The sequence below is a fragment of the Crocuta crocuta genome, unplaced genomic scaffold, assembly GCF_008692635.1.
Source record: "Crocuta crocuta isolate KB4526 unplaced genomic scaffold, BGI_CrCroc_1.0 scaffold38, whole genome shotgun sequence".
Classification (NCBI taxonomy): Eukaryota; Metazoa; Chordata; class Mammalia; order Carnivora; family Hyaenidae; genus Crocuta; species Crocuta crocuta.
The window spans coordinates 4,817,340-4,842,680 of record NW_027532605.1 but is presented as its reverse complement, the minus strand read 5'-3'; the positions used below and the strand labels follow the sequence as shown (position 1 = coordinate 4,842,680).

Here is a 25,341-nt window from a genome sequence, read left to right as displayed (position 1 = left end):
CCCCAACCTCTCAGGTTTTGTAAGGTTTCCAATGGCTTCAGATCTTTTCCGTGTGATGCATGGGCGCGAGTGCAAGTACGGAGCTCCTTACTTCTCTGCCGTCTTGCCCCCTCTCTCGCCTGCTTAATATTCTAATATTCTCTCTCTCTCTGTCTCTTTCCTTCTACCACTTCTCCTCCACCCAAACTCTCTCCCTAAAATAAAAGAAAAATTAAATAAAATGATAAATTTCTTTCAAGTGTCCGTAATATAATTTACTAAGTGAGAATTTAATTATACATTAAATTCTAATATAGATATATAGGTTCATTTTTGAGTACTCTTCTTTCACTGTGGCCAGTAGCTTTTTATTATATTTTTCATCTAATTTTATCTAGTAAGGCCAGTGACCCATCTTTGCTCATTTCTGTTTTGAGAAGGATTCCTTACTATTTTTCTTTCATATTTTTTCCAGTGAACTTTAGAATGATTTTATCATGTTCTGTGTTTTTAAGATTCTATAGGGATTTTAAGTGGGGTTATATCTAATTCCTCATCATTTGCTCAATGAATATATTTTGAACAAAAACAAATACCAGGCAGTATGTTAGAGCCTTGTAAACAGCCACTACCCTTGTAACAAATACAATGAATAGAGAAGACTGACACTGATTTAATAATCATATAATTGTATAAAGCATTATAATTGTGCTATAAGTAAAAGTACAGAGTGCCAAGAGACTTTATAATAGGGACTTTATCTAACCAGGGTGGTAGTGAAGGGTGAGGATGTATCTAAACATAATCTAAAAGATAAGTGGAAGTAAGCTGAGCAAAAGGAATATATATCCAATTAGATTTTGACAGACTGGGTAATCTTTCTTTTAGGAAATGGACAGAAATCCATTGTGTGTGGAGGAGAGAGTTAGGCTGATTAGTGGCAGCATGAAGCTTCAAAAGTCAGGTATCAGGTCATTGCAGAGACTCAGAGTTTAAGGATTTTTGTCTTTATCCTAGAAGTTTCCACCAAAGATTTTTTAAGGTGTGTGTGTGTGTGTGTGTGTGTGCGTGCAAGCACATTGGATGGAGTGGTGGGGGGGGGAGTGAAGTGACAATTTCAGATCAGTATTTCAAATCGACCATTCCAGCTCTTTGGGAAGGATGAATCAGAAAAAAACAACAATGGATACCTGAAAACCTATTGGAAGGCTACTGAAGGAGCCCAGGTGAGAGATAATGATAATATGGACTAGCATAGTGGCAGAGGAGAGGGAGAGAAGTATATGGTTTTAAGAAACATTTATTTGGCTGTTGACTTAAAAAAAACAAAAGTACCAGTTATTTTACTCAAAATGAGTTTATATTACTGGAAATAGCCCAGGAATTGCAATTCGGAACCAGCAAACTATAGGGAACCATGAACCATAGCAAGTCTGAAGAACAAAGGAAGAGGAAGCTGGGAGGGACTGTTTCACTGAATTTTCATTGGCTGTGCTGTTGCTAGGCAAAGAGAAATTCTTCTTTCCTCCTTGTAGGGTACATAAATTATGCTTCTTTCCTGCTGGGAAATTCAAGATATGCTTCTTACAAGCGGTAGTTTGTGAGAGCTCCCCCTTGAGGGCTTTCCAACTCTGTTATAAATTAGGCTTCCTTTATTTTCACAAGACAAAATTGAAAGTACTTAGCAATGCCGGAATTCTGGCTCGGTGAGGGAGAGAGGTGACGAGAATACTCCCAGCTTTCTGGCCTGACTAAATGTATGGATGAAGAGGCTATCATCTGAGATAGGGAACACAGAATATAAACCAGCTTTGAGATAGAAATATCATGAATTTTTTTTAAGATGCTGAGCTGCAAGTACCTCTGAAAAACAAATGAATATGATGAGTTAAACTTTTATGTATGCATTTCTCAAACTCCAAGGAGGGATTTGTGCTGTGTATATGCATTTTGGAGCTACTGACACATAGTAATTAAAACCGTGGACATGGATGGATAATGGCCAGTGATGACAGAGTATTGAGTGTGAAGGTAAAGAGAAAAAGACAGATCCTTGGGGAATGCCAACACTTAAATTTGGATAAAATGATGTAAAATGGGAAGAAATGCTGCTCTTGGGTAATCTGACAATTTTGATTAAAAAAAAAAATCAGCTTACTGACATGCCTTGTGCTCCATTATAGGCTTTTTTGTTGTCATGTGGTATCATTGCCTTGGTTTACCATTGTTGGAACTCATCCCCCAAATTACCTTTTAAGAGATTATTCTTAGTCTTTCCTGAAATCTTCATAATTTCAAAGTAAAAATGTTACCTTAAGATGCTCTTTTTCATGGTAGGATGGGGACTCTGAGGTAGTTCTTTTTTTTAACTTTTATTTATTTTTGAGAGAGAGAAAAGAGAGAAAGAGAGCAAGAGAGAGGGAGACACAGAATCCAAAGCAGGCTCCAGGCTCTGAGCTGTCAGCACAGAGCCTTGTTTGGAGCCATTCTGAACTCCCTAGTCGAGAATACTCCTTATGAGGTTAAGGCAGGTTTGCAAGGCTTCCTCCTGTCAGATGATGATTGCTATCTACCCCCACTCAATTGTTTTTGCTTGAGCACCGACCCCCAAGTTACCTTGCTGATTGGTATTGGGAGTGATTTGTCCCCTTATTCTCTTCCTAATATGCTGACTGCACCTTGTGAAGGAACTTACTATAGGAATTTCTTCTTTTGTGATTAAGGGAGCAAACATTTGTGTTTCCTGAAAATCCTGTTTTTTCTTATACTTCCCCTTAAGCAAACAGGCAATTGACCCCTGCTCACAAAGAACTAACTTTTGCCTTTTCTATGCTAAAAACATTGGCTGTATTTGAATGCTAAAGATACCTTCCTTCCCCATATGATAAGCATCTAAATCACCTACATCAATAACTATTGATAAAGGTTATGCATGAGTCTTCTACAAATCTATGTTCTGGGAAATTTTTACAAATATCAAGGAAATTTGTCATCAACGATTAATGTTTAAGGCAAATGCCGCCTCTGTGCTGTTCCCCATACACTTAACCATAAAATAAACTGCGTCTCAGTCAGTGCAGAGATGCCTGCCTGATGATCAGAAAGAATCTCAGGGCTCTCTCACTCTCTCGCTGACACCGTCCATCCTTCAGGGATCATCCTGTAGGACTCCGGCAGAGCCTGATGTGGGGCTTGAACCCATGAACTGTGAGATCATGACTTGAGCTGAAGTCAGACACTTAACTGACTGAGCCAAAGGTAATTCTAATCAGTGTTCTTTTTCTCCCCAGATTTTTTTTGCACCTGCTTTCTGCCATATACTGCCATTCTAGTGAGGAGGAATTTTGCCTATAATTTCTCTGAATCTCTTTTCAATTTGGAATAAAGTACATTCAACTTGGCCATAATTTGCCTCATTTTATGGTTTTGAGACTTTTACAGCATTCTTTATGCTTCCTTTGCTATTTTTTTCATTTCTATTAATTTTCATTTGTATTTTTAATAAATTAATAATAAATGAATGTCACCATCCTCCCCAGCTGTAGATTATTTCACCTTTGATCATGTAGAGTTTGAAGTATCATTTAGGAAGGTAAAGAAGTCTATGGGTCTAGTGGGGCCTGTGGATCTAGAGCTCAAGGCATTTAAGGGCCTTTGGAATTGTCTGGGGCAAACTTTTATTCCTGAGCTCCAAATAAGAGCTAGTATTTCTATAGCTAGAGATTATTAGTGTTTCTGAATTAAGAGAATCACCACATATTTCCGGTTTATCTATCTGAACTTGTACAACCTGTATAGGTTGGACTTGAAGGAAGTTTTAATACAAACAAAACTCACAAATGTCTTTAGGTATATAAATATTCAAATGTAAGATGTAGAACTCAAATAATAACCCATTTGGGGAAAAACAAAGTTGTGAAATAAATACTGAAAATAAAACTCTGAAAACATTTAGGCTAAATTCATATGGGATATACTTTGAAACATACATTTTATTATCACAGTTCTTTCAACCATGAAAAACCAGTTGCATTTCTCTTTTTATCAATAATACCACCTGAGAGTTTTAAGGGCATAGACAGCGATAATTAGTGTCGTGTTGCCTTTGTGGGTGATTTGAAATTGATTTTCATTTCTAAGCCAGTATATACAATGGAAGGTATTTGTTGTTTTACCCTGTAAACAAATGGCAAGAATACCACAACACTTTACTTTTCACTATTAGAAATAAAATGGACCTAATATGTTCAAAGGAATTTCACAAAACGAAAACCATTGACATGACAAAAGCGTGCATTTAATTTGATGCTTTGCAGAGATACATGACTAAAGTTGCGTGCATGGCTTGTCCTTTGGGATGGTCCCAGCTGTTTATTTTTAAAGAAAAAATAAAAATGGAGCCAACAAATGCAATTAAGGGGGGAAAAAACCTTGAGACACAAGGGGGCCTACATGTTCTGGTCTAAGAAACATGCAAGTATTACAAAACATTCCAGATACAGTATGACAGATGAACAATGAAAAGGCACTGGAACAATGCTCCTTCTTTCAGAAATGGGGAGTCTAACAGTATTTTTTTCACAAGTGGTATTGATGAAACCATCTTTATTTGTAAAGAATTTTATAAAAGGAATTTTAGCACCATCATTAGAGGAAAAATAATAATACATTTTAGCCCTGCCTATCTCCAGTCTAGGAATAATAACAGAAGCATAGCACCTTTTAGTATCTAAAATATAAACAAGAATAGTAAGTCCATCCCAGCTTCTAGAGATGAGGTAGCTCATGCTAAAAAATGTTGGGTCACTTTTCCTATGAGAGTTCAAAGGCCAAATGTTCTAATTCCAATCATCACATTTGAATAGAGTCAGCTCCACCACTTGAGTTTCTAAATCTTTTTCTTCATTATAGGCTTCCGGATGATGAGATTGTACATGTGGAAGACTCTCCACTTTGGGTCCTGGACATATGTTTATAAAGTTGTACGTGTAAATTATTTTTCATTCAATGTCTTCTTAAACAAGAAAGTGCAAATGTATTCAATGGTATACTCATGGTAACTTCTATCTATATTGATAGACTGAGTCAAGAGGGAAAAGTACTTTTAATCTGAATGAGAAGTCTGAACTCACCACCCTTTACAAAAATTTCAGATCACTTTGTTTTCCAGAAATTCAAATGAAAATGTATTATTTAAAAATCCCATTTAAGACAGTGAGAAACTGATGGGTATTTTTTCAAGTTCTCTTTGAAGAATCTCTACGGTAGTTACAGAATCTCAAGACATGAATGTGGGTTTCAATCACAAGGGTAAACATTTTGGCTTCATTTTTAATTGATAATCTGGGAATGAAAGGTCACAAAAGGGCACTACTTTGTATTTTTCAAACTACAGCCAAGTGAAATAAACATATATTGTGGTTTTACATACCCCACTCTTTAAGCTACCTGCCAGGAAGAAGAATTTTCTCATAAATACTTAGCAACTTTGTCATTACACTGAAATAAATTGAAGAAAACGGAGATTCATTTTATTCAATCAGTTTACTTTTTTAAAAGGTGGTCGTTGTCATTGGTCGTCTTAAACCTAAACTGTATTGAAAAATATTTTAAATCAATTAAAACTTGAGGATTGTAAGTAAAATAAATATTCTGAAGGATAAGGAGGCCAGGCACTTAAGACCATATATACAGTGCTGATGCAGGATCAGCCATTACTTCAAGAGTCTCAGGATTAGCTTCAAACAGTCAAGATTCTTGTGAATGGTGGTGGTCATTGATGGCGGGGGTGGTGCTCATTGTCGATGTATCTTGGCTTGCTTTATACAAAACAAACTGGCCCAATTTCTACGCCAAATTCTTGGTCTGTGCTGCCAACATCCACAGGGGCAAGATCTATGATGGGCAAGCGTGCCACATTCTGCGTTCTATATTCAAAGATGGTCTTGCCCACATTTCCATTTCGTTTCTGGAATTAAACAGTGCAAAAGGTTAATGGTATATACAAATTATTCCAAAGATGTTAGACATAAACTTCCAAGACAAATTTGATAATGTGAACACAGTGACTTTTAAAGCACTACTTAAAATTAAGAGCACTGCTAAAATCAAGTTGGTACTGGCATGGCTGCAGGCATTTCTTTCATGCTTTAAATTGAGGAAATCCCTTTTGTTCTTTTGCAGCTTCCAAAATGGTCACTAAAAACATAAACTGAAAGCCTTTTTGCTTTTCACAAATGAAATAATCCATCTTGAAATATTTTTCTTTTTTATATCTATATATGCAAATGGAGAGACATACAAATCAGTCAAAAATTCAAAGAATAGCTCAGATTGATTGTATGTTTTAGAACCAAGGAATTTTAAGCATGAAACTGAGATGAAATCAAGTGACTTGCAGGAGAACCGAAGTGAGTTTGCAGAAGAGCTGGGTTGAATCCCAAGGATCCAGTCCTTTGTTAATTATTGTATTAAAACTTCTATGAGGCTTCATGTACTAACTCACATTCATCTTATCGTATAGAACAAGTATAAATGAAGCTACTATGCATAATTATAGACTGGGTAAAATTGCCCCCACATCTGCCAAGGCAGTATTTTTAACAAAAATAACTTTTTCCTCAACCAGATCAATATAGATTAAAAGTACTTACAGAGCAAGTATCATGAAGAACTATGTATCTGAATCTAACATTTCCCTCTGCTTTGATTTCCAAGTCATTTGACCCTTTGAGAACCACAGCTTTCTTGAGGTTCTTGGCTTGATCATCCATGTATCCTACACTGTTTTTACAGATGTAAGTAATGTTCTGGGAAGCTTCTTTTGATAAAAGGCGCAAGAAGGTCATTTGAGTAATGGCTGCATTAGGTGACCGATGGTCTCCATAAACAAACTAGAAAAACAAAAAGAATCTTTGTCATACGAAGGGTTTTAATAAGTGCCATGCATGCATGCGTGTGTGTGCGTGCGCACGTGCGAGCCAGCGTGCATGTATGTTGCTTTCAGACATCAATTTTGAAGAGTATTACTTCTATTCTTTCATACAACATACTCTACCTATATATGAAAAATATTTTAAAATTTCTATAAATACTTACAAGGAAGAGCCTCTGTCCTTATTACCCCCAAACAAAAGGTAATGAAACCAATGATAATTATAACTCACTAGAGAAAGTATAAGTATTTTTTATCTGCTTCTCTATTTATGTAAAAAAATCTTGAATATTGCTTTTTATAAAGAAGTTATACTTGAGGATTGGTACAATCATGTCTCAAAAATAACTCCCTGTTCTTATTGCTAATTATAATAATAATGGAGACTTAATTTTTTAAACCCACTGTTACATACTTATAGGAAATAGGAATTATAGGCTTTCTATTAGCTAACAAAAACAGATAATCAAAGATATCTTCCTACAGGCTCTTTTCTGCTTCTCTTCTATTTTGAGATTTATTTTCAATGCTCCTATCTGAGCCTTTTACATAGTATATTAACTAAATTACATTTCAATTGGGTATATTTAAATTTTAAATTTCCCTACCTATTAAATAATAGTAGATTCTAGTATATCCTGTTCGTACCTATAATGTCTTATTATGTTTACTATAATGAGTTCTGAGAGAAGGTCAGAAGCAGAGTTGAGAAGAAAGTTTCAGAGTTAGGCTGCCATAAAGAGACCTAAAATGAAATATTCATATTACAATAGTAAGTGGCAAGGCTGGTTGAGAATCTGAATATAGGACCATGAAAGAAACATAAAGGAAAAATATTAATAAATTCACATGCAGTTGACCCTTGAATAACATGCAGCTCAAACTGCAGGGGGACACTTACACACAGAAATTTTTCAGCACCACAGTACAGGGCTGTACATGTATTTTCTCCTTCTCCTGAGTTATAGTTTCTTTTCTCTAGCTTACTTTATTGTAAGAATATAGTATGTAATACATATAACATGCAAAATATGTGTTGACCAACTGCTTATGTTATTGATAGGTCTTCCAGTCAACAGTAGGCAATTACTTGTTAAGTTTTGGGGGGCTCAAATGTTATAGGCAAATTTCTGACTGCACAGATTTTTGACTGATTTTTGTCCCTAACCCCTGTGTTGTTCAAGGTTCAACTGTAATTATAAAGACAGCTTAAGTTTAAATAACACTACAAAATTTACAAAGTGATTTAATTATTAAAAATACTATTATAGTGATTACCTAATATTAATTTATAGCTTATCATGTACCAGAGACAATATTAAGCTCTTTATATTCATACAGAGACTGAGATAAATATTATCACTTTCACTTTAAAATGGCAAAACTGGGGGCGCTTGGGTAGCTCAGTGGGTTAAGTGGCTGACTTCAGCTCAGGTTGTGAGTTTGAGTCCTGCGTCGGGCCCTGCACTGACAGCTCAGAGTCTGGAGTCTGCTTTGGATTCTGTGTCTCCCTCTCTCTCTCTCTCTCCACCCTTCCCCAGCTTGTGCTCTCTCTCTCTCTCTGCCTCAAAAGTAAATAAACATATAAATTAAATTAAATTGAAATGGCAAAAAGGGGACAACTGGTGGCTCAATGGGATGAGCAACCAAATCTTGATTTTGGCTCAAGTTATGATCTTATGGTTCATGGGATCGAGCCCTGTGTTGCGCTGTGAGCATGGAGGGATTCTTTCTCTCTCTCTCTTTCCCTCCCTTTTCATCCTCTCTCTCTCACACACAAAATAAATAAATAAAACTTAAAAAAATAAAATGGCAAAACTGAGGCTCCAAAAGGTTAAGTGACTTCCTGAGGTCACAACATTGGCAAGAGATGCAGGTACGTGTCACCAAGGTCTCCTGATGCTAAATATAATCCCTGTCTTGCAACTGCAGCAAGATCCCTTTAAATATACTCTATAATCAGTGTCACATGCATTAAAGGAACCAATATTAAGAATAATTACTTTTCCGCATTCCATCAATGGGAAAAATATCATGCAAAATTTATGTTAATATAATTCATAGTAAAATTTGTTTATGCAATAATAAATTTGGTCAAAAATAATAGCATAATCTTAAATAAATAAAATAAAATAAATAATGAAAAGCAAAGAATTCAATTTTAAGTAAGCATATTAAATTACCTGAGATCCTCTATTCATATCAAGACCATACCAAACGGGCTTATGGTCAGAAGATCTGCTAGCCCACCAGGTTTTAAGAGGCACGCTGGATGGGTTTGCCGAAATGCACGTTTCTCCTGTGTCCATGTTGCAGTAGACTTTGATTGCATCTTCAGCAGATCCCTGGTTAGGATCAATCCAGTACTCACCTATTTTCCAAAATAAAAATATTTGCCAAGTAAAGAGAATTTCAAACATGATCATGAGTCTCTTGAAGAATTAACAGAGGGTTTGAAAATATGAATTCACTGATAAAGGACTCTTTTAAGAGAGAGTATCTCAGTTAAGAAAATAGTCTGCAGTTTCTCAGTTAAGAAAATAGTCTGCAGTTAAGGAAAAAGTAACTGTAACACATTGGAGTCCTTTCTGCACAGGGAAGCAGTGTTTGTGCTAAGGCAGTTTGCCAAATCATGTGCTTAAGGCTCAACGCACACATGGGAAGGAAATAATCACAATCCTCATTGTATAAATGAGAAAACTATACCGAAAGAGATAAGTCACCATAATTAAGTGGCTTTGCCAAAATGAATGTGTTCTCATGAAATTTACAAAGCCAATATTTGAAATCAAAATGTAATTGGAATGTAATAAAATAACATATTGTCAAAACTATGACTAAAGTAAGTAAATGAGTTGAACTTACAATTAGAATGCTGTAAATTATCTCTATAACTACATGAAAATGGATCATTAATAGAATATGTCCTCTTTTATGATACTTATCATCTTATCCTATAATATTTCATGTCATTGACTGTCCCACCATAAAGCATAAATTCTGTGACATTTGCCATTTTACCTCTTGTGTCTGTCACTAAGTAGAGAGTCAATAAAATATTTTGGGATGCAGTGGAGAATCCAATGGGAAACAATGGACTTGGCTCAAATGGGTACATGGGTACTCACCGCTCTGCTTTGCAGAATGGCAAAGCTTTAGGTCATCACAGGTCCGGGCTGGATGCTTTTTAGAGCCATCAGGGCTGCGCATGGTTTCAATCTGACTACTGAGTGACTTCAGGGTAGCATGGACCCCTGGGTCAGTTTTGTTTTTGTCATCAGGGGCCGCCTGATCTTCAGTAAACTCTGGAAGTGGATCTGGCATGCTCTCATCGTAGTGACCCATGATATCCCCAAGAGCAGCTGTAAGGTGGCCAGGAGGGCCTGGGGGACCAGGTGGACCCGGCTCACCAGGAGGACCCTAATTTTTGGAAAAAATTGGAAATATAGTTAATATATTTTGGGGGGTTTTGTTTTTCAGCTGGACACAATGGCACTGATGCGACTTGGTGCACAGGGAGTTACATGGAGATACTGCAGTTTGATGGCACTGACAGATCTATGACCTCATGACCTTTTAAAACTAGATGGCTCTGGCCTGGCAACCTATAACTTCCTAAGGATGAGAAATGATGCATAACCTTAATCAGACAACATATCTGTAAGCATCTGAGACCAATAAAAATCAAAGCGCAAAACATTTGCTCTTGATGACCCAATATATTTTGTGTTAAGAATGTCTAGATATGTACATTCATTACCACACTCTTTGGGCAAAGCACAGCTAAAATGTTTAAAAGGATTTATGGACAGAAGCTGGAGGAGGAGATGCAGAAGAGTTGTGGGTGCTAGTTCTTCAAGGCCTCACATCTCTATCAAGGACACACCCACAAGAAACACCCACAGAAGAATTTTCCCCTGCTCCCAAATATGGGGGGAAGTATAGGAAGTCATTTTATGTGTATTAATTGGTGTGTAGATAAAAACTCTCTGTACTAAACAAAACTGAAGGAAGTTGTCTTTAACCTTTTTATCAAAAATAAACAGCTCTCTTATTTTTTTGCCAAACAAAAACTATTGGAATAATAGGGAAGTCACAGGGGCTTGGAAGTGGATCCTCGCTATCAATCCTTTCTGCAATTTCTCAAGGAAGAGCTCAGCTACTTGAGAGAAATGGCCAACAACCGGAAGAGATGCTGCATCTGTGTTTCCTGTCTGGAGCACAGTCTTGGCAGTCAGAGGGCTGGAGCTCTGAACTGACCATGCCACTGGTCAAATGCTCTGGCCATGTTGCTTCACCCTTCAGTCCCAACCCTGCCTCATCCTCAACAGACTATTAAATCATTTTTGCCCCCATTAAGGTCATATCATGATTCTATGTATTCCTTTCTGCTAATGAAGGGAAGAAATATTTTTTTTCTATCAAGGACTGCTGAACCACAAGTGCCACATAAGTCAGAGGTATTCTAATTCTGTAGCTGTTCTCCATGCACAGAGAAATAAATAGGAAATATTCCTCTTGATCATAGGAAAATAAGGCTATTCCATCCATATAATAAATAAAACATATTTAATTTAATGATAATACCATTAAAAGAAATAGATAGGAGTAAGAAGGGAAAGGGAAATAAGACCAGAGAGGAAGAAACACCAGAGAGGGACGCAAAACTCATATACATACATGCACACAGGTACACATGTGTGTGGCAGATATATGAGAATGCTTCCCAAATTCCTGATGTTTCCCAAGCTGATATTGTTGGAATTTTTTAATAAAAAGCTTTAATTTAAAAACTTTCTTTTTATTTTAATGTTTTATTTATTTTTGAGAGAGAGAGAGAGCGTGAGCCAGGGAGGGCCAGAGAGAGAGGGAGACATAGAATCTGAAACCGGATCCAGGTTCTGAGCTGTCAGCACAGAGACCGATGCGGGGCTCGAACCCACGAACCGTGAGATCGTGACCTGAGCCGAAGTCGGACGCTTAACCAACTGAGCCACCCAGGAGCCCCAATTTAAAACTTTTCTAAATGTCATTCTCAAAAGAGAAAAACTTTAATTTCATATTTTCCACTTTCTAACATTTCATGAATGATTATTCATCAAATCTCACACTTAGTTATTTAAAGCAAAGCAACATTTCATAATTTTAATTATAATTGCTCCTTTCTCTCATTGATGTCGCATGAAGTCAAGTCACATTCAGTACCCTGGACTCTAATTTTATATACACTAAATAACCTGGATTTAACTCTTCGGAAGAGTTACTTAGACAAGCTCTTGTGTGACTTTTAGGTTTGTTTTCAGAGTTCCTTAAATCTCTCGCTCATCATGCTGCACAGGCGATGGGAAGCAACAGCATCACCTGCATGCAACCCCCGTGATTACCTCAGGTCCTGCTTCTCCGACACTGCCCCGCACACCAGGAGGCCCGATAGGTCCAAGTGGCCCAGGGTTTCCTTCTTTACCTGAGGGACCAACTGGGCCTGGAGGACCCTGCCAGAAACAAAGACTATATTTTAGATTTATGAAGAAGACGTTTACAACCACCATCTAATCAAAGAACTGTTTTCCTTATGAGCTGTCACAATGTTTTCGCATTCATATTCCTGATGACTAATCAATAGAGTTCTGGCTCTCTACTGTTCCCTGTTTCACCACACATGAACTCTCCGTCATCCAAGCATGCCCAAAGCATTCAGCTTTGGTTTTAACCAAATTTCAGTTAAAAACCTGAATGGACTGGTTATCTACTTTTTTTTGGAAGGATGCTGTTTCATCAAATCTCATGTATTGGAAAGTTAATTAGAAAATTTAATTAACTAGGACTAAGAAAATGACAGAAGTTAGAGGGATTGATATAAGTTAAATTTGCGGGCTTATTCCCCAGGATCTCCTCACATCCTAGTTATGTCAATACTACTCTTCTCAGTGTTATGTATGATTTGTATTTAGATAGGAGAAATTCTTTCCAACGATTTTTTGAAATAATTACATGTGTCAGCTGTCTTATGACATTAATGACCTATTGGAGGCAGCATTAACACTAATGTAGAATTTTTTAAAGCTTCAAATATTGGTTTCATTTAATGATTTGCTTCCAAATTAGCCTTATGCAAACTCATACTTTCTGAGAAAGTATCTCACTTACTTAGAGAAAGAAAAACATATCAAGCCTCAAAATCTGTTTCCACTTCATGGTAAGTCCCATTATATGTTCTCAAAGAATACAGGTTTAATGGAAATTTCTATGAACACAGAGTAAGAAAATGAAGTTACAGATAAGTATATGCACACTAAGTACTTCATGGTTCCATGAAGTAATATGTGATATTTCAGAATATTTCTACTTAAAGGTAATTGCTAAATGGCTTATCTCATATATTTGCTTCTAGCTGCAGAGGCCCTGGGCCTAACTCCTGCTTCAATGCCATGAAAATGATACTCAGGACTTAGCACTTTGTTACCAAAAGCATTATTATTTACATCAGCAACTTATTAGGTTTTGTTACTTACTCTCGGGCCAAATGGTCCAGGAATTCCAGCACTGCCTTGTTCACCATTTGGACCCTAAGTAGGAAAAAGTAAAAAATGTTGACAAAATATTTACACCTGCATTTTGCCATTGTCAGCTTTTAAATATGTGGTCTCATTGACTTCAGCAGCATATACTAATTTCTAAAGTCTTCAATCTCTACAATGTCTATATGAGTTGACTAATACTAAACTGTAGGAGTAAGGGAACGTATATCCTTTGCTTTATTTCTTCCTGACAAAATTACAGCTGATATATGGCAAATGGGTAATTACATATTCATCAAGATATGCTTTGAAATGAAAATAAGATACAAAAGGTCCAACCATTTAATAGGCAAATATATATTTATGTCAAGATACCTGTGTATTTCCACATGGCAAGCAAATACTTCGAAGGATAACTTACAGGAGGTCCAGGAAGACCCTGTAGACCAGTGAATCCTCTGTGACCCTTCTGACCTCGGTCACCACGGTCTCCATGATCACCTTTGTCACCTCGAGGTCCTTGAGGTCCCTAGAAATAGGGTCACAGTGTGTATATTGCTTGTTAAGACTACAACTTACCACAATTTTAATTTTTACAATTGTATATACTACACTCTTGAATACTGTACAGCAATCCCTCTCTTATCTATGTGGGATAAGTTCCATGATCCATAGTGGATGCCCGAGCACTATACATACTATATATTTTTTCCTATACGTACATACCTATGATAAAGTTTAATTTATAAATTAGGCATGAATTTAGAGATTAACAATAACTAATAATAAAACAACAATTACAATAATACACTATAATAAAAGTTATCTGAATGTGGTCTTTCTCTCTCAAAATATCTTATTGTACTCTACTAATCGTTCTTCCTGTGATGATGTGAGATGGATAAAATGCCTATGTGATGAGATGAGTGAGGTAAGTGACGTAGGCATTGTGACATAGTGTTAAACTGCTACCGACCTTCTGATGATATGTCAGGAGGATCATACTGCTTACTGACTGCAGTTAACCATGGGTAACAAACCCCACAGAGCACAATGCGGGAGGAGGGACCACTGTGTGAACTAACATAGTTAACTTACAGAATTAGACCTAGAAGCTTGTGTCTATTTTCTCCAAAAATGAAGGTGATCACTAAAAACATAAGATATATACTACTGTTTTCCTAAAGATTCAGTTTTTTAATGTTTACCCTGCATTACATGAAAATGATGCATTTTTAAAAAAAATTGTTTATTAATGTTTATTTTTTAGGGAGAGAGACAGAGTGCGAGCGAGGGTTGGGCAGTGAGAGAGGGAGACACAGAATCTGAAGCAGGCTCCAGCACAGAGCCTGACATGGGGCTTGAACCCATGAGCCATGAGATCATGACCTGAGCCGAAGTTAGACGCTTAACCAACTGAGTCAATCACATGCCCCATAAAAATGATGCATTTTTAAGTTTGAGCTAACTTAGCTGAAACATTTTCCAAAGACTCTATTTCATATATTATGCTGATATATTTATGTGAAAATATTGCCGCCATACATAGATTCTTTCAAATTAAAACATGAGTTATTATTCTCTTATATTACCTCTAAGAAAGGAATGTTTATTAAATTTCCACATGTAGATATGTTAACTGGATATGACAGCTGGGACTATATTAAGAAACTGGCCATATTTGAAAGTTGCTAAGAGAGTAGATCTTAAACACTCTCACCACAAGAAAAGAAAATTTGCAGCTATGTGAGATGACAACTCCTATTTACACTGGTGTTGTGGCAATCATTTCACAACGTGTACCTACATCAGATCATTGTGCTGTGCCCTTTAATAATATTATAGGCCAATTATATCTCAAACTTGGGGGAACATACAAAATTGGCAAAGTCTTATTCAAGCAAGTGTTGGAAGAATATTATTATTAAGCCCCTCTTCTCTAAAGAAAACACAATGAGGGGCACCTGGGTGGCACAGTCAGTTAAGTGTCTGACTTTGGCTCAGGTCATGATCCCAGAGTTCGTGGGTTCGAGCCCTGCATCGGGTTCTGTGCTGACAGATCAGAGCCTGGAGCCTGCTTTGTATTCTGTCTCCTTCTCTCTTTGCCCCTTCCCCCGCTCATGCTTTGTCTGTCTGCCTGTCTGTCTCTCAAAAATAAACATTAAAAAAATTTTTAAAAAAACACAATGAAATGCTTGTTATCCTTTTATCTGCAATATCTATACCCAAAACTATCAATCCAGATCCTGAGAAACTAAAGGAAAAGCAGTAATTCAACATCTTATTGTGGGATAAAAGCTATGCCTAGAGAAGAGGTGGGAATGAACAGATCAGTCTGATTAGTCTTGGGCTGCCCTTTTGGTTTTTTTTTTTTTTTTTTTTTTTTTAAGTCTTAGAAAATAGAAGCAACTCCAGGGCTCCAGCGGCTCACAGTAAATGGCCTAGAGGCAAAGGGTCACCTCCTATAGGGACAGCTTCTATTGTCTTTAGTTTTCCTAAAGAGAATTCAAACTCTTATCAGTCTGACTTCAGGGAATGGAAAATATCAAATAGACTGGCTCTCAGGTTAATTTTCTTCTGAATAGTTTCTTGCTCTTATTTTTTTGGTTCTCTCTCATACTCCTTTTTTTTTTTAATTTGTACATCCTAATTGTCGAACAGTATGTGATTCTTTTTATAATAAAAATAAGACTAGATCTCAGTTACTTTTACATATTCTATATAACAACACAAATTTATATACTAAAAATCAGCCTGAATGTTTTCATGTTAGAGAGGTTCTTTTATTTTGGGGATGCCTTAAAATTTTATAACTGAAAATAAACTAAACCAGAAAGCACCTATTTAAATTATTAACTAAAAATAATTTAATCATGAAAAATAAACCACATTGTTTTTATAACTAGTTAGAAAATTGCTCACTTGACATGCCATGTAACTATGATATTTCCAATCAGGTTCAAATCAAAGCTCAGAAATATGAGTTAATAACAGATTATGAATTTGGGCTATAACTTTTCTTCATCGATATAGAGATTAATTTATATAATGAGTGTCAAAGGAACATAGTCTATCAGGCTTCTCATCAGACATGATTCATTCATGGTAAAACATTTATATAATAATGATTAACCTGGAGGCAACTGCAAATAGCAAAAAGATCAGAACATGGGCAGGGCAGTCTAGCTGAAATTAAAACATATTTGGCTAGCACTTTTCAAATTTACAAAGAGATTTCAAACCCATTTTTCTATGTGATTCTTAGAAATCTCTGAGAAAAGGGCACTATTATTCCTATTAATTGAGGAGAAAACTGTGACTCTAAAAGTCTTCACTGATCACTGAAAGAACTAACAGTGAAACTCAGAGGACATATGTTTACATTATAGAAACAAATACAAACTCCTGAGTATTAAATTTATATTTTTGTCCAAAGTTTGAAGAACTCACTAATTTCACTATGAATCTCAAATCGTGCTTTGTTGGCAGTACATTTTGTGTGAGATGTTTTTTACTTTTAAAGAAAAACAGAGAACTTACAAGTAAACCACGTTTTCCAGTTCGACCAGGTGGTCCTATAGGACCCCGAGAACCCTAGAAGAAATTTTCACAAAAATTGGTATGTAAAAAAATATGCGTATACTATATAGATATAGGATTCACAAATATGTAAGTTGTATATCTATGTGGATACTCTGAGGGCTAATTGATTAAAATCAAGCTAATGTCCTTAGGTATAAGAATATGCTCACTACAACTCCAATGACACTTATTTAGTCAATTTTATTAATTGACTTCACTGAATGAAGATCACCTTAGTCGACTATGGTAGGACATTACTGGCTTAAATTTAACAAAATGCATACTTACCATATTTCCTATAAATCACAACATTTTTAGATAATGAAATTCAAAACATCAGAATTTTTGAAAATCTATTAGAAATCAAATGTTGTCCGTTAAGATTTTAAAAACTGAGTCATCATTGACTGTTCATCATTCTTTGTTTAGAGTGCTTAGGCAAGTGCACAGGTGTGGTTATATGCAGGCATACATGTAGCTCCCTGTACGGCCTCCTGACGTTACAACTGTCAGTATGAAATTGACTCTCCTTACCGGATCTCCTCTTTGTCCTGCATCTCCTGGAGCACCGACAGGACCCGGGGTTCCGGGGGCGCCCTGAGAGCCCGGCAGACCTGCAGGCCCAGGGTCTCCACGATCACCCTGATGAGAAGAGCCATGGCATTACTCTTTTGATATTTATTCTTTTTTTTAAATTTTTTTTTTAGAATTTATTCAGTTTTGAGAGACGGAGAATGAGTGGGGGAAGGGGCAGAGAGAGAGGGAGACACAGAATCTGAAACAGGCTCTGAGCCATCAGCACAGAGCCTGATGTGGGGCTCGAACCCACAAACTGTGAGATCATGACCTGAGCTGAAGTCGGATGCCTAACCGACTGAGCCACCAGGCACCCCGATATTTATTCTAAAATAATGGCATTCTGTATGCTCATGCTATTCATGAAAATATATATATATACACCTCTTTTAAACCTCGTTTTTATTATTCAACTTATACTTCACTTAAATATTTTACTTGCATTGACTTGTTAATTCCAATTTCAGATTGCCCCCCTCTCTTCTTCCCCTCACTCTTACCCTCTTCCTCCCCCAGTCAAGACTGCTGGAGCATAGCAGGAGCGTCAGCTCCAGGATTTACATGTTTCTTACACCAGCAGTCTGCAAGTGTATCCATTCACTTGGAATAAACAGAGACTTTCCAGAGTGTGACGGCTGAGAAAATTTTAAGGAAACCGCTTTCTAGATTTTCAGCTCCGTAAGTGATATCTCAGAAAACTCATTGGAAGCATCCTTCCCTACTTCCTCTTTAATAATCACTCTTCTCCCATTTTATGAAAGAAAAAGCAGACATTCATATCTGTCTGCAATCTTTTTATAAAGTAAACATCTCGAGGCACAAAACTAAAGACTTTTCCAGAAGTCTTTCACTTGAGAATAAAGTTCACTTGAGAATAAAGCAGAGAGGTATTTGGAAAGAAAGAGGATGTTGCTTATTTATCCAGGTGACCCAACTATGACAAGGCTCCAAATCTTATCATCTCCTTAAGACAGTCAGAGGTGAGATTATTGTTATACTAACATGTATTATCATAATTATTTGACTTGAAAAATGGAGTCAGACCTATTTTGCTGACAGAAACTAAGTCTTATTGGACTGATTAGTTTGGCAGCCAGGATAAGCCTTGACCATTAGGTTAGAGAATGGACATATAATACTTTAAATAAGCTAAATTGGCAAATACAAGATTTTGAAAAAAATGTGCTGAAAGGACATACACATTTAGAATTTACCAGGAATTACCTCCTTTGCAACTATTTATATTTAGAATTAAAATAAAATTAATGGCAACTTAAACTGTGCATTGGGTTTCACAGAATATCAAAATTTTACCAAGGAATGCATCAGAAATATCTCTGATTACTGCATTGCACAATGTATACTGACCAAGGGAAAACCCAGGTGCTTTCTGGTAGATGAGGGGAGAGGCTTACTCCAAGAGTCCTCAAAGCTCCATACTCCAAACATGTTATTTAAAGCACAAATGTCCAGTGGAATAGGTACTGATCATATTTAACATCTTTGAAAACTGAGGTTCCAAAAATTTGTTCAAGACCTCATCCCAGGTGATTTAAGGAATCAAGATTCCAATTGAGGTCTATCTGACTTCAGAGCCCATTCTACTACATGACAAGCTCTCAGAATGAAAAGAGACATTGTGTCAGAACAGACTTTAGAGTAGGGACTGGAACTTCAAATAAAGTTGGGGATATTTTCAGTTCAGCAGTCAGGATTTCAAATACATCATAAGATATATAAATATTTAGAAAGCCACATGGTTTATTTCCTCATGGGGCATTCATGTTAGGAGATGAGTGGAGAAATTTAGATGTCACACAGCTCTATTTCTGCTTCCTACTTTTGGGAATGAGTTTGGATTTTATACTACTTTATCTGTATCCTCATCCAGAACCTTCATGTTGCACCAAATATGAAAGCAATTTGCTTTCCCATAGTTAATAAGAAGTGCCATCTCACTTTGCTGTGTATTCAAATCTCATTTCATTTACCAGATTTACCTAAATTATGACATTATAAAAAAAGTAGCTACTGTCAGAAAAATCAGGGCTGCCCCAGAGCTATGAAAAGAAGGGTAGATTTTATTCTTTAGTATTACAAAAATTTGAAAATTTACATCACTGCAGATTTTCTAATTAGTGAAAATGCCCTTACGCGTTCTCCAACAGCACCATCCCGTCCCGGAGTTCCATCATTACCAGCTGGACCCTATAAAGAATCATATTTGAAAAATGAGTTAACTGAGTAATGCAAAAAAAAAAAAAAACAACAAAAAACCCTCATTCCAATTGCCAGAAAAATTACAGTATGTTTTCCACTTCTCTTCTATAAACTATAAATTAGCACTTATGGAAAATTTAGTCAAAGAAAGTCTTATGCCATCTTTTCTATTACTTTGAATTGCTTGTAAAATTATTAACACATTCTTACTTTTTTGTGCCAATTTTAATACTGTCTTATTGAAGACACTGCATTTTCCACTTACACTACAGTGCTTATAAAGTGCAATGCTATTTCCTTCCCCTGTGCACATATTCCATATTCAAGCATTAAGAAGGCCTTGTTATTTACCATGGCAGCTCAACTTTAAAAGTACCATGGAATTTGCTACAAATTTGGGTCCTTCAATGTTTTGTGTGGAACAATACTAAATCTATGCTCAGGTTGACTTAATCCTCGTCTTCAATAGTGGGCTTGGGGGGGCGGTGCCAGATGGAGGAGTCCCACCAGCAGGAACAACCCACCCCCCCTTCAGACACGCCTCCTGCACCTAATCTAAATTATTCATTTCTATTTTTTATTTTAAAACAGTGGGGGAGGGGATCCTCAAATCCTTTGAAATACATAGGCAACAATTATATTCTTGCTATTTTATGTTTTGTCTGTATTACCAATGAATGGTTTTCCTCATGTCATATCTCAAGTTTAACCAAACAATATCCTTAGAGTTTTAAAATAACACAACCAAGTTATTTAATATCTTGGTGAAATATATGTTCTTTATTTTTTTTTTCAGAACTCTGTTTTCATCATTTGACCAAAATCTGCTCTGAAAGGCATTGATTGTTTTAAGACAATGTGACACTGCCCAGGGATGGACTCACAAAAGCCCTGTTACAGAGGGGACCCCAACCTGTAACTTCTCAAATCACCTTTCAAGAGTTAATTCCCTCTCAAATGACACTTAGGGATCAGGGCACGCATCACGTCACTTTAGAGTGATATTTAAATAAAATGATCTTACTTTCTCTTTTTGTAAGCTGCAATAGTTATGTTAATCCTATCACCACAGAACTTGGCATATGTGTCAAATATGCCATTATGGAATGGAATAACAAGAAAAAAGATTAATGAACATGTCCTTCCCCCTTCAAAACAATTTGGCAACAACCTAAATCAACTAAAATACTGGGCTCCAGACTGGATGAAGGTCAGTGCAAAGGTACCAGTCTTATTACCTTCCCTTTTTGTCACCATTTAGTTTACTCTCCTGGGAAATAAAGGACATCAAATAACATCACTAAGAAACTTCCTTCGGGTGTCACGTGCAATCAGTTTCTAAATTTCTAAACTGATTTCTAAAACACACAAGCAAATAAACAAATAAACAAACAACACCGTCCCCATGACAGCCAGACAAGGAGAGGAGAGTTATGTTCACTGCAGCACTCACTTCTGGTCCAGGTTCCCCTACGGGACCATTTGAGCCTGGGGGGCCCACAGGTCCAGGTGGACCTTTATCTCCGGGTGCACCAGTAGGTCCTACTTTTCCTGGTGTGCCCTGAAATAAAAGCATACACATGTCAATGGCTTCTGAAGAAATGTAAGAAAGCCTGTGGTTTTCCAAATGGCACCTCGGTCCCTCCCTCTACAGAAATGAATTCATTATCCCACAATATCCACGTCACTACAGTTCCTCCTTAGAGGCATGCTCACTTAGCATCATGGTCATTCTGCCATATCACAGGGACTAAAAAGCATCCTTTGCCATCAGTTCGGGTATGTGTTTTGGGTTCTAATCCCACGTGTTATGTAGTCAACTCTGGGGGCTCTAAAGGAATCTGTGTTACTGATAAGACATGCTCATCCACATTCACTTCCACTTTGTCTACTCACTTTATTTCTGAATCCTGGCACTTTGGTCTCACTCTGGGGAGATTTCACTTCCTGGTCTGCCTCATTTCCTTTTTGTTTTTTGTTTTTTGTGTGTGTGTTTGTTTTTTGAGAGAGAGAATACAAGCTGGGGAGGGGAATAAGGAGAGGGAGAAAGAGACTTAAGCAGGCTCCATGCACAGCATAGAGGCTGATGCGGTGCTCAATCTCACAACCCTGAGATCGTGATCTGAGCCATAATCAAAACTCAGGCACTGGGGCACCTGGGTGGCTCAGTCGGTTGGGTGTCTGACTTCGTCTCAGGTCATGATCTCACAGTTCATGGGTTCCAGACCTGCACCAGGCTCTGTGCTGACAGCTCAGAGCCTGGAACCTGTTTCGGATTCTGTGTCTCCCTCTCTCTTGGCCCCTCCCCCACTCATGCTGTGTTTCTCCCTGTCTCAATAATAATAAACATTAAAAAAAATTTTTTAATTAAAAAAAGAAGCAAAATGCAGATTGCACATGGTTTGTGGTAGCTGGATAGTGATTAAAAAAGCAAGTCAGGCAACTTTTGTTTTTTTTGAGAGACAGAGAGAGTACATGTGTACATGGGTAGGGGGGTGGACAAGGAGAGAGAGGGAGAGACAGAATCCCAAACAGGCTCCCTACTGTCAGCTCAGAGCCCATCATGGGCTCCAGTCTCACAAACTTTGAGATCATGACCAAGATGAAATCAAGAATCAGAAGCTTAACTGACTAAGCCCCCAGGCACTCCTCCTTGTCTCACTGCTGAAACAATAAGATATCCCCGAACTCCTGGTTTGCTGGATTCAGATCTCTATTCACATTCCCCCAGTTCTAAGGTCCCAGCAGTATATCTCTCTGTCTACATTCCGTATAAAAACATCATTTCTTTTCCACAAGCATGTACACTTTTTTTTATTTACAAATAGTTTATTGTCAAATTAGTTTCCACATAACACCCAGTGCTCATCCCCACAAGTGCCCTCCTCCATGCCCATCCCCCCCCCCACATCCATCAGTCCTCAGTTTTTGTCAGCATTCAAGAGTCTCTCATGGTTTGCCTCTCTCCCTTTCCCCCACCATTTCCCCCCTTCTTCTCCCCCTTGGTCCTCCGTCAAGTTCCTCCTAATCCTCCTATACGTGCAAACATATGGTATTTGTCCTTCTCTGCCTGACTTATTTCGCTCAGCATAACACCCTCAAGGTCCATCCATGTTGCTACACATGGCCAGATTTCATTGTTTCTCATTGCCATGTAGTATTCCATGGTATAGATAAACCACATCTTCTTGATCCATTTGTCTGTTGATGGACACTTAGGCTCTTTCCATGTTTTAGCTATTGTGGAGAGTGCTGCTGCATGTAAACTTTCAGCAGTAAAATCTAGTCTCTTCAAAGCTAACAGTAGTCAAACTTTTATCCACATCCCAGGGAATATGCAGTTCTTAGCACCCTCCAGGGAAAGGAGATTACTTTCGGAGTCCATCTTTATAGCTCACCCCACTTTCACCTCCAATATTACTTTAGCTCAACTACTCTTCCCTTTGATGATTTATGAAAACTTACCCTCTGAACTGGGAAGTATGAATGTTTTTGTCAGTCATGTTTATTTAAAAAGAGGCTACCTACTCACCAGAGGAGATTATCCCCCTTCTTTAGCTCTGTGGATATTTTTAATCTTTGAAGAAAGATTTAGAGTCACCAAAAATCCAGATCCTTATTTGTCTACTTCTCTGGTCCCAGGGTTAAATAAATATATTTTTCAAAATTGTTGTAAGGTACTTAAGTAAAGAATTTGACATTCCAAGTCAAAGGTTTTTAAGATAGTCAGAATTTGTGTCTACAAAAGACTTTAAATATATTAAGCACACACACACAGATAAATTCTCTCCTCACAGATTATATTGTAGATGAAATATTGACCAACATGACCACTCACCGCTGGGCCTGGCAGGCCAGGCATGCCTCGCTCTCCACGCTGCCCTGGCATGCCAACAATCCCTCTTTGCCCAGTAGTTCCCGCTGGACCAGGGGGGCCGTCTGGACCCTAATTTTGAGGATAAATTATAATTAGAAATTCTCTGGGGTAAAACTATAAGGACGCACTTCATAAGAGATCACGGCTTTATAAATTGTTCAGTATAAGAAAAAATTCTCTGTTTCATGAAACCATACCATATATGTCTAGTTTCTAATTTATGCTCTACACAGAGCTTCTAAGATTGTTTCAAGGTGAAAACAGCCCATTAGTTGCAAAGAAACATGAAGAGTGAAGTGGATATTGATTGATGGAATAAAAGAAGTGACTATTCAGGCAAATATTTTTCCTTTTTTTAAAAGGATAAAGGAAAATTTAAGATTAAAATAAATAATGACCTATCTAAACACATTAGTGTTGAGACATATAGATATTAAATAAAATAATGTACTTTTTAAAAGTTTATTTATTTTTGAGAGAGAGAGAGAGAAAATGTGGGGGAGGGACAGAGAGAGAGGGAGAATGACAGAATCCCAAGCAGGCTCTGCATTGCCACCCCAGAGCCCTATGCGAGGCTCGAACTCACAAACCAGAAGATCATGACCTGAGCAGAAATCAAGAGTCAGATGCTTAACCGACTGAGCCACCAAAGAGCCCCTAAAATAATGTACTTGTTAAAAATTTACTTTATCGAGCTCTGATATTTAACAAAGAATATTTTCTTGTTTTGTTTTTGAACACCACATCCATTGCTGTTATATTTTATACTTACACTTTTTTTCTAGAGCTAAGAATTGTAAATTAAAAACATGTAGAGCATAAGGATTTATGAAAGGACCCAGGTTAATGTATAAACAGCTTCTGAGTGGCAGTGACTATTATGGATTTCTATTGTAAATATCTCTATTAGAGGTGGCCTCGAACAAAGATGCAAAACTTACAGGTTGCCCATCTTCTCCTGGGTCCCCTTTGTCTCCTGGGCCACCAGGGGGACCAGCTGGTCCTCGATCTCCCACTCGCCCATGAGAGCCGGGGTCTCCACGAAGACCTGGGGGTCCCTCCTTCCCGGGTTCCCCTAAGGGCCCGGCAGGTCCTGGAGCTCCCTAGTATAAGACAGAAAGAAACCCAGGAGGACAAAGTGGATTTGTATCCACCTCACATTAGAGGATTTGATACAAAGTGCTCTCGGGTCCATTTTTCCTGTTAGATAATCAGTCATCCAGTGGATTTAAACAAAATTAAACCAAACACAGCTGCAGATGCATTTCCCAGGAGGAAATCTAAGTTATTTGCAGACAATTACCTTTGAGTCAATACCAAAAGTGTGCTGAAATTCACTTGAATTTTCAAACTTCTTAAGGCTCTGCTCCACTAATGAATATATAACATTTAATTCTATCTGGCCTAAGCTTACAATGAAAGAGTATAATTTATTGAACTAAATTTCAGAGATATCTCCTAACTTAAGGAAATGATTATTAGCACACCATACTGTTAGTATTTAATACCCAAATGGAATAATGGTGCTAAAAAGGACTTTTAAATGAGCTCCCCCAAGAAATACTGGGTGATTAAAGATGGATTTACTTTGACAAGATACCAGTTTGTATGAATTCTTAGGATAAGGGTTCTTTGCATGGGTTAATCATTAAGAG

General features: G+C 37.3%; 1 protein-coding gene across 1 annotated transcript in view; it reads right to left on the bottom strand.

Annotated features, from left to right (window-relative positions):
• Positions 1–3,936: 3,936 nt before the first annotated feature.
• COL5A2 (collagen type V alpha 2 chain) overlaps positions 3,937–25,341 on the bottom strand; it is a 147,428-nt gene continuing 126,023 nt past the window's right edge. Inside the window, exons 42-54 of the mRNA XM_077780206.1 lie at positions 24,628–24,789; positions 23,648–23,755; positions 21,263–21,370; positions 19,744–19,797; positions 17,548–17,655; positions 16,972–17,025; positions 13,853–13,960; positions 13,426–13,479; positions 12,298–12,405; positions 10,042–10,333; positions 9,097–9,284; positions 6,633–6,872; positions 3,937–5,947 (exon numbers count right to left, since the gene is read on the bottom strand). Coding sequence (XP_077636332.1) covers positions 5,801–5,947; positions 6,633–6,872; positions 9,097–9,284; positions 10,042–10,333; positions 12,298–12,405; positions 13,426–13,479; positions 13,853–13,960; positions 16,972–17,025; positions 17,548–17,655; positions 19,744–19,797; positions 21,263–21,370; positions 23,648–23,755; positions 24,628–24,789 — 1,731 coding nt within the window. The 3' untranslated portion in view covers positions 3,937–5,800. The remainder of the gene's footprint in view (positions 5,948–6,632; positions 6,873–9,096; positions 9,285–10,041; positions 10,334–12,297; positions 12,406–13,425; positions 13,480–13,852; positions 13,961–16,971; positions 17,026–17,547; positions 17,656–19,743; positions 19,798–21,262; positions 21,371–23,647; positions 23,756–24,627; positions 24,790–25,341) is intronic.